Genomic DNA, 7,590 nt, shown 5'->3' on the forward strand with positions numbered 1-7,590 from the left:
GACGGTCCAGTCGGGGCCCCAAAGTAGCGTTTCTCCAGCACCTCGTGGGTGCGGACCCTGGGGGCAGCCGCAGCCTCAGCTCTCAAGAGGGCACCCCGTCCCCTGTAGGGGGCCACCCGTGGGGAAGGGGAGGGGGGCAGAGGGAGGGAGGTGGGGGGCAGGCTGTTGCCCTACCAGCTTGGTGAGGAGAGGGGCTGGGACCAAGCAGGAGCTGGTGAGTTTTGGTGGATTCACCAGGGGATGAGTGAGCCAGTGAATGTAAATGCTTCTTCCCGGCCTCTGAAGACAGAACTGCAGCCTCTCCCTGTCTAAAGCCAGGTGGGAGGGCTGACCCCTTTCTGGTCAGTCAGGGCCCTGCCAGCCTGGCCTGCCCCACCCCCTGCACCAGGAAGTTTCGCTGCAGGTGGGTGAGGGTGATGCCTGACCTACCTCTGGCTGACTGGTCTAGGGGATGCGGCTGGGCCTCCCAGCTGTCAGGAGCAGAGCAGAGCTTGGCACAGGGCTGGGACCAGGTGTGAGGGATTCTTACTAGTCAGTACTGCTTGGCCCATTGTGCCCAGGCTGGTTCAAGACCAGCCCTGCCTGGAAAGCCCACGGCCTGCAGTGGCCACAGGCAGGCCATGGGTGTGACCGGGCTACCTCGAGGGCCAGGAAGAGGTGCTCCTCACTGGGGCTGGGGGTAGGAGCGCCTTCCAGCCTTCCAAGAAGAGGTGTCAGAGGCTTGGGGGGACGGAGACCCGGTCTGAGGCAGAAGACCCAGTCGGAGGCAGGAGAGGGAAGTGATCCCGATGGGAGGAACAGAACACGCTAAGGCAAGCGACAGTGACGCACTCTGGACCCAGAAATACTCAGAACCGAACCAGAGACGGTCATGCGGCCGCTGGCGCCCGTTAGGAGCCAATTTCTTTTAAAAGTGGACTCCAGGGTTTTCCCAGACCGCGGACTGGATGTTTTCATTGAAGCTCAAAGAACAGGGTGAGAGGCGGTTGGGTTGCGCAATGCTCCCTGCCACAGGTCGTAATGTCAGCTCTCCTGGGCTTCAAAGTCAGGCAGGTACAAAGGCACCCTCTGCCCCCTAACCTCTCTGTGACCCAAAGGGGCAGCTATACCCCCTCTCCCCACACTGGCACAATGGTGCTCAGACCGCTTACTCCGGCCTCGCCCAGGGCCATGGTCATCAGGATGAATGAAGCCTCACTGGGTGGCGGGAGCACCCCAGGACAGACCCCTTTTCAGTGCCGCTTGTTGCCCGAAACTGCAGGGGCTGAAACTTCCCCGGGGCTGGGCTGGGCTGGGCAGTCGGTAGTTCTGGGCGAGGTGTAGTATTACTAGCCGGTCTCCCCGCCCCAAGGAGTGGTGGGGAGGGGCCCCTCGGTCAGTTGTCAGCCTTGTCACCCTCATTCCTCCGCTGCTGTCATCTGCCCTGGAGTGGTGGAACTAGGGGTTCAGGTGGTGCCAGACTCTGGGTGGAGGGACCCAGAGGTAGACAGAGTTGGCAAGCCTTGGTTGCTATAGCAATGCTCACGCTGCTGACACCTTGATGTCTCATCAGGCTTTAGTTTCACTGAACGTCTCCTGGACCGACAGCCAGGCTGGCTACTGCGTGCAGGCGCTGTCCCATTCCACAGATGTGGAAACTGAGGCCGGGAAGGGGTGGGGGAGCAGAGCAGGCCTCATGGTTTGGGAATTGTGGCTCAGCACGAGGCAGTGGCTTGTCCAGGCCAACCAGACGTGAAGGCAGGGTTTAAACCCCCATTCCTGATGTCAGGCCTCAGCCTCACCCCACCTCCTTAGGCAAGAGTGAGATCTTGCTAGGCTGGCTGTTGCCTCTGGGGACTCAGTCCCTTGGGGACACGGGCTCCGAGCCCAGGGTCCTAAGGCCACCAGCGGTCACTGCCTCGCACACTCCAGGACAGCAGAGGGGCTCCCGGCCCTTCCCCCTTGGGACACAGCTGGTCCGGCAAGACCTGGCACCCAGCGAGGCTCAGGGTGTTATGGGGCAGCCTGACTGGACAAGGAGGGGAGAGGAAGGAAAATGAGGGAGCAGGGAGAGGAGGATCGCCCCAACACCCATTAAAAAAAAGTGAATGCACAGAGGGGTGAATGCAATGTATGACCTGAGTGTAGCATCAGCAGACTGGGGAACCCCCACCTTCCACGTGCTCCAAGGCACACCTGGACTCCCACCCCATTTTCGGGGCACCTCATTCCCCCCCCTCAGCGCCTCTCTAGCTGCCTGAGTCTTTGCTACCCCCGTGTGGCCACTCTGCTCCCTGCGCTGTCATCACTGGTGTGAAGCTGTCATCCTGGCTTCTTGGCTTGGGTGCGGGGTGCTTTTATGGGTGCGGGAGCAGGGGAGAAGGGCGTCCCTAGTGGGCGGGAATTCAGAGGCCCGTCCTGCCCCTGGGGACCCCTTGGCAGGTACGCAGGCCTTGGCTCCCCACGCCTCCCTGTGCCCCTTCCCTTTCACCCCAAACCGCCATCCCAAGAGCCCGTCTACCCCAAGCCTGCGCCTCATGGCTACCGAGGGCCTGCTGGGGCCGCACACTGGCGGGGGCCGTTTCATTCCCTGCTACGAAGCAGTGTAAGTCTTATCCTCCTCTGACAGGCGGGGAGGCAGACAGGCTCAAAGAGCACAGGTAGTCTGCACAAGAGCCCCGGGCTGTGGGGGACCCCGGGTTCCCAGCCAGGCAGCCACTGTACACAGAACTCCCAAACGCCAGAGGTGAGGAGGCCACTGGGGGCTTTCTTGTCTGTTAGGCCCATTCCGCAGCCGGCGAAACAGCTTCTCTGGAGAAAGCCACCTGTCACACAGCCAGTGAGTGGCCCGGCCAGGCCGATGGAGGCGGAAGCCAAAGGGCCACGGCTGCCATCTAGCTGGCCCAGGGCTGGGCCCAGGCCTCTGCTTCCCCTGGCCCTGCCCCTCAGCAGCCTCGCAGATCCTCCTGGGCGGCTCCAGGCACTTGCGACCCCCTTGGGCAGGCAGCTCCTCTGCCTGGAGCCTCTCTGGCAGTCCTCCCTGCCCTCCTGTTTCCACCTCCTCCAGGAAGGCTTCCTTGGTTGCCACCCATCGGGGGCTCCTGAAATAGTCTCTCTTTGGTTACCTCCGTGTCCCTAGTATCGGGGTGCAGGGGGTTGCACAGAAGCTGTCTCAGTCAAGACCTTGGTGGGCACATCTCCTGGGGGCTGCTGGGATCTCCCCGCCTAGGGAGGGGAGCAGATGGTGGAGAGAAACTGAGCAAGCTTGGGACCTAGAGGGGCTTCTCTGCTGCCCCTCGGCCCCGCCCTGGAGGAACTGGGGAAGGCACAGTGAGTGTGGCCGCGGCTGGGAGCCAGAAGGCCTGAGACCTGGCTGTGTGGCCTGGGCTAGTCGCCGAGCCTCTCGGGGGCCAGTCGCCACATATGCAAAATGGGGGCCACCCATTTTGGGGGGTTAATGCCTCCCCTGGACTCGGAAGAACCTTCTCCTGTCTCAGCCTTTACCCCCGACGCCCTCCCCCAACCATGTTCTAGCAAACTGGCCATGCTTTTGCCTGCTCCGGCCATTTCCCCGCCTTCCCTCTGCGGGGACTCAGCTTCTGCAACTGACATTCTCCTCCTTGACCCACAGGCTCAGGAGACGCCCGGGAAGCTGCGCAGAGAGGCTTCCCTGCCGCCCTGCCCCGCTGGCCGGCACTGGGCCCTTCCGGGAGCCTCCCCAGCAGCCTGGCCTTGGTCCCTGTGAGGGCTCAGACCCAGGCAGGGGTGCCACCCCTCCCCCTCTGGGCACCCAGCAGAGTGCCCCAGTCACAGCCACTGCGGGAGGCCTGAGCCCAGCTTCCTGGGGAAGAGATGAAAGTGACTCGGGCTGAGCGGGGCTCCCCGGAAGCCCCCTTCCTGCCCCATCTTTATTTCCAGCCGGCACCCCGGCACCCCGTCCGTCCTCGTGCACAAGCCACATTTCATGCAGTGTGGGGGGTGGGTGCCTGCTGGCAGCCACTGGGGGGAGGGGAGAATCAGGGGTCTCCCTGGGCTACAGCGGGGGTGAGGGGCCTGGCCCGGTGCTGCCCTGGGCTGGCAGACCTGTGGGTGCTGACCACCAGGTGGACGATCTGGCTTCGGAGTGAGACAGGTGTGTGCCAGGCAGGGGCTCCACATTCTGCCTCCAGTCTCCTGACCACCCTGGGCCACCCCACTCCCAAGTCACGGGGATACCTGGCTGGGCCTGGGTCTCCACAACAGGCCGCCACGCTCTCAGCTGTGGGTGGCTCTGGAGCGCAGGTGCCGCTGCTGTGAGCCCCCCAACTCCCTTGAGCTCCCTTGAGCTGCGGGGCCTCATCCCCTAGTCTGAAGGGCATGGCCACAGCCCCGGGGCCTCCTTCCTTGGACACCCGGAAGCTCCTGCACAGCCCCTCTCCCACAGGTGGGGCGGCCAGACTCATGGGTGTATGGCTTAGCTTCCCAGCAGGGTCAAATCAAAACTTGTGTGGCCCCTTCCCTTGCCCCAGGACCTTCTTTCCCTTGGGGGGGCTAATTCTCTCATGAACCCCGACTCAAGAGCCCCTCCAGCTGAGCACCTCCCTCCCTGGGTGACCCCGGGGACTCCAAGGATGTGGGGGCTGAACGCAGGGACCTGGGGCCTTGAAAGGGTCTCCGAAAGGGTGTGGGTCAGAGCCGGACCAGGGGCCCCCAGCCCAGGGGGTCTGCAGGGGCCTGCCGGCCTGGGCTGTCCCCCTCTGCTGCCCAGAGACAGGCCCCAGCGTCCACCAGGGAGCTGAACCCAGGAAGTCTGTGTCCCTGCCGTGCTCAGGCTGGGCCACCGGCTGGGACTCTTATTTCTCAGCTCCCCTCAAAGCGCAGCTCCCCTCTGCCCCTCCCAGCCGCAGAGTGCCCCCCAAGTCCAGAGTCCCTGAGTCCCTCGGGCAGGGCCAGGGCCGCGCCAGCACTGGGCAGGTCACGCTGCCTCGAGGCTGTGTCTTGTTCACGTTCCCCGTCGGTGCCTGGCACGTGCTCGGCTCCCAGGGAGCCTACTGCCCCGAAAGTCAGGTGCCGCCCCACGGCTGGGGGCAGGTCCGCCCAGGGCCTGGCCCAGCCACAGCTGACCCCGGACGGGATCAGTCGACAGCAGCTGCCCGGCTTCCCCGCGGCAGTAGGGACAGAGGGGCCCAGGTGACCCGCCGGGCTCCGGCGGCTCCGTGCCCGCCCTGCCCGGGCCACTAGTCTCGCCGGAGGGTGTGCCACATGGACACGGGCCTGCGCAGCGTGGCCAGCATCTGGTTCCAGTGCGTGGTGCCCATGCCACTGGCAGACGGCCCAATGATGACGTGGCCCACGTTGTCCCCGCGGCCGTTGCTGCTGCTCTCAGCCACCGTCACGCGGAGAGACAGGTCCTGGGGAGATGTGACAGGCGCTGGGGACCAGGGCGGTGCCAAAAGCCCCCCCGGGCTCCCCCTGGGCTCCCCAGCCTGCAAGCTGGGCCTGGCCTGGCTCTGCCTCCTGCCTGCTGGCCTGTCCAGCCCCAGTTGTGCGTGGCCGTCTCCCAGAGGCCCCAGGTCACATGCCAGCCTCCCCACCTCCTGCGTGACCTCGGGCTCATTGCCTCAGTTTCCCCATCTGTGAAACTGGGCAGCAATGGTTCCTAGCCCCGCTGGGAGCTAACAGAATTGCAGTATGTGATGCACCGAGGCGCGGCTGTGGTTGCGGCTCCAGGCACTTGAGGACTTTCTCACTACCAAGGACGCCCCAAGGGGGAGGCCGGATGGTGGTGAGCTCCCCGCCCTTGGAGGCAGGCAGGCAGAGGACACTGGCGTGTGGCGCAGGCTGTCCTCCGCAGCGCCCACCTGGGGTCTGTGGTGTCTGCTGGGAGGGGCCTTCAGGGCACCTGGCTTCTTGAGGCTGGGGGGCGCCCGCCAGGGAGAGGTGGGGCCCTCGGCTGAGCCCTGGCCCTCTGTGGGCCTCCGCGGTTCCCTCACTGGGGACTTCTCCAGGTCTCAGCGCAGCCAGCCCTCCTGAGGGAGCCTCCCTGGGCCCCAATCTAGCAGGTTCTTTGTGGGTCAGGTTGACCGGGAATCGCCACCTGTCCCCCGTGTGTGCCCATGTCCCCAGCACCTCCTGCAGGCCTGTGCCCAGTGGGCACTGATCAGGCCTCTGGACTAGACATGCAATGGCTTGAGGTCAGCTGTCCACTGGCGACGGGGGGCGGTGTCCCCCCACCCCCCTGCCGCGCCCCTTACCTGCAGGGCCATGGCCGGCACGGAGAAGATCATGGCTTCGTTGAACACCGGGTTGGGGTCGTCCCTCTTCACAGCTGTCTTCTTTTTGCTCATCTTCCTCCCATCCTGTAGCAGGTACACCTTGACGAAGGGGTCTGGGGGCGCAGGGAGGGGTGAGAGCCAGGGCCACATTCACCGGGGCCGCCCTGTCCAGACCACGCGGCCCGCTGCCCGGCCGCCCCACCTCCGCTATGGCCACACTCTCCCGCAGTCCTGCCTGGGTCCTCTGTTTTGATCCTACTTGACTGCTGGGGAAACTGAGGCTCACACACGTGTCAGAGAAGCGCTGGGCTCAGGACTCAGGCAGCCACCTCCCAGCCCACGTGCAGCTCCCCTCACTGCATGCTCCGGGGAGGGGGCAGCCTCCCACTGTCCCTGCTAGAAGTGGCCTGACGCAGCCGTCAGCATCTCCAGAGCCTGTGCGGCAGAGCCTGGCTCCAGGCGTGCAGAGTAAGTCGCCATCTGCCCGTCGCCAGCACCCGCTGGGTGTCGGGCTGCGCCGGCCTGGGCCCGCCCCCAGCTCCCGGTCCTCTGACTTGGTTCTGGGCAGCACCTGACCCCTCCTGGCCCCCCTCCTGGCCCCACCTGCCGGCCCTGGCTCCTTTAATGGGAGCAGGATGCACCCAGCCTCCGGCCATGGACACAGCCCAGGAAGCCAGGCCTGGAAAGTGGGGCCACATGGTGCTTCCCTGCCCTGGCCCCGACTCCATTGCCTGCCCCCACCCCCGGGGCTCGCTGCACCCTCGGTGGCTCCCAGGTTTCAGTGTGGGTTGACCCTCTCCTACCAGGCACGGCTCGGAGTGCAGCCGAAGCTGGGAGGGGCCGGCCGGCGCCTGCCGAAGCCTCCAGCTGCCCGGGCTTAGCTGCCAGCTTCGCCCCGCCAGCTTGGGTGCCCGCTGCGGCCGGCCCTTACCAGCGGTGGCTTTGTCGCTGGTCCAGATGAGGTTCTTGGCCTTCACCACCACCACGGTGAGGCGCTCGGCTGTGGGGAGGTAGCTGAGGGACAGCAGGATCTCCCCCACCGCGTCGGCAGCCTGGAGGACAGACGGAGCGGTCAGCGGGCTTCTGTGACCTGGATGTGCGGCCAGGGAAGGGCAGCCGTTTCCCTCCCCACTGAGACATTGTTGCCCTGAGGATCCCTCCCACTGGGGTGCCAGGCTGGTGGAGGGAGAAGGGGACCCTCTCCTCGCTCCCTCTCTGGGGGGGGCGCGTGTCCAGCCTCGGAAGGAGGGCCGGTCCCCTACATAGTGGTGTGGTCATGGTCCCTCCCAGACCGGGGCCAGCTGGGTGACCTCAGTGGGCAAGGCTGGGCTAAACAACAGGTGCCAGGCCTCCCTGG

The 7,590-nt window shown here is 65.3% G+C and overlaps 2 protein-coding genes across 2 annotated transcripts in view; both read right to left on the reverse strand.

Moving 5' to 3' along the window:
* RHOD (ras homolog family member D) overlaps window positions 1-4,421 on the reverse strand; it is a 12,270-nt gene extending 7,849 nt beyond the window's left edge. The window contains exon 1 of the mRNA XM_004683328.2: window positions 4,195-4,421. Within this exon, the coding sequence (XP_004683385.1) occupies window positions 4,195-4,421 (227 nt within the window). The remainder of the gene's footprint in view (window positions 1-4,194) is intronic.
* Window positions 3,849-7,590, reverse strand: part of SYT12 (synaptotagmin XII) — a 12,536-nt gene continuing 8,794 nt past the window's right edge. The window contains exons 4-6 of the mRNA XM_004683329.2: window positions 7,165-7,285; window positions 6,213-6,346; window positions 3,849-5,369 (exon numbers count right to left, since the gene is read on the reverse strand). Coding sequence (XP_004683386.1) covers window positions 5,196-5,369; window positions 6,213-6,346; window positions 7,165-7,285 — 429 coding nt within the window. The 3' untranslated portion in view covers window positions 3,849-5,195. The remainder of the gene's footprint in view (window positions 5,370-6,212; window positions 6,347-7,164; window positions 7,286-7,590) is intronic.

Source organism: Condylura cristata, unplaced genomic scaffold (genome assembly GCF_000260355.1).
Source record: "Condylura cristata isolate star-nosed mole 26May11 unplaced genomic scaffold, ConCri1.0 scaffold00015, whole genome shotgun sequence".
Classification (NCBI taxonomy): Eukaryota; Metazoa; Chordata; class Mammalia; order Eulipotyphla; family Talpidae; genus Condylura; species Condylura cristata.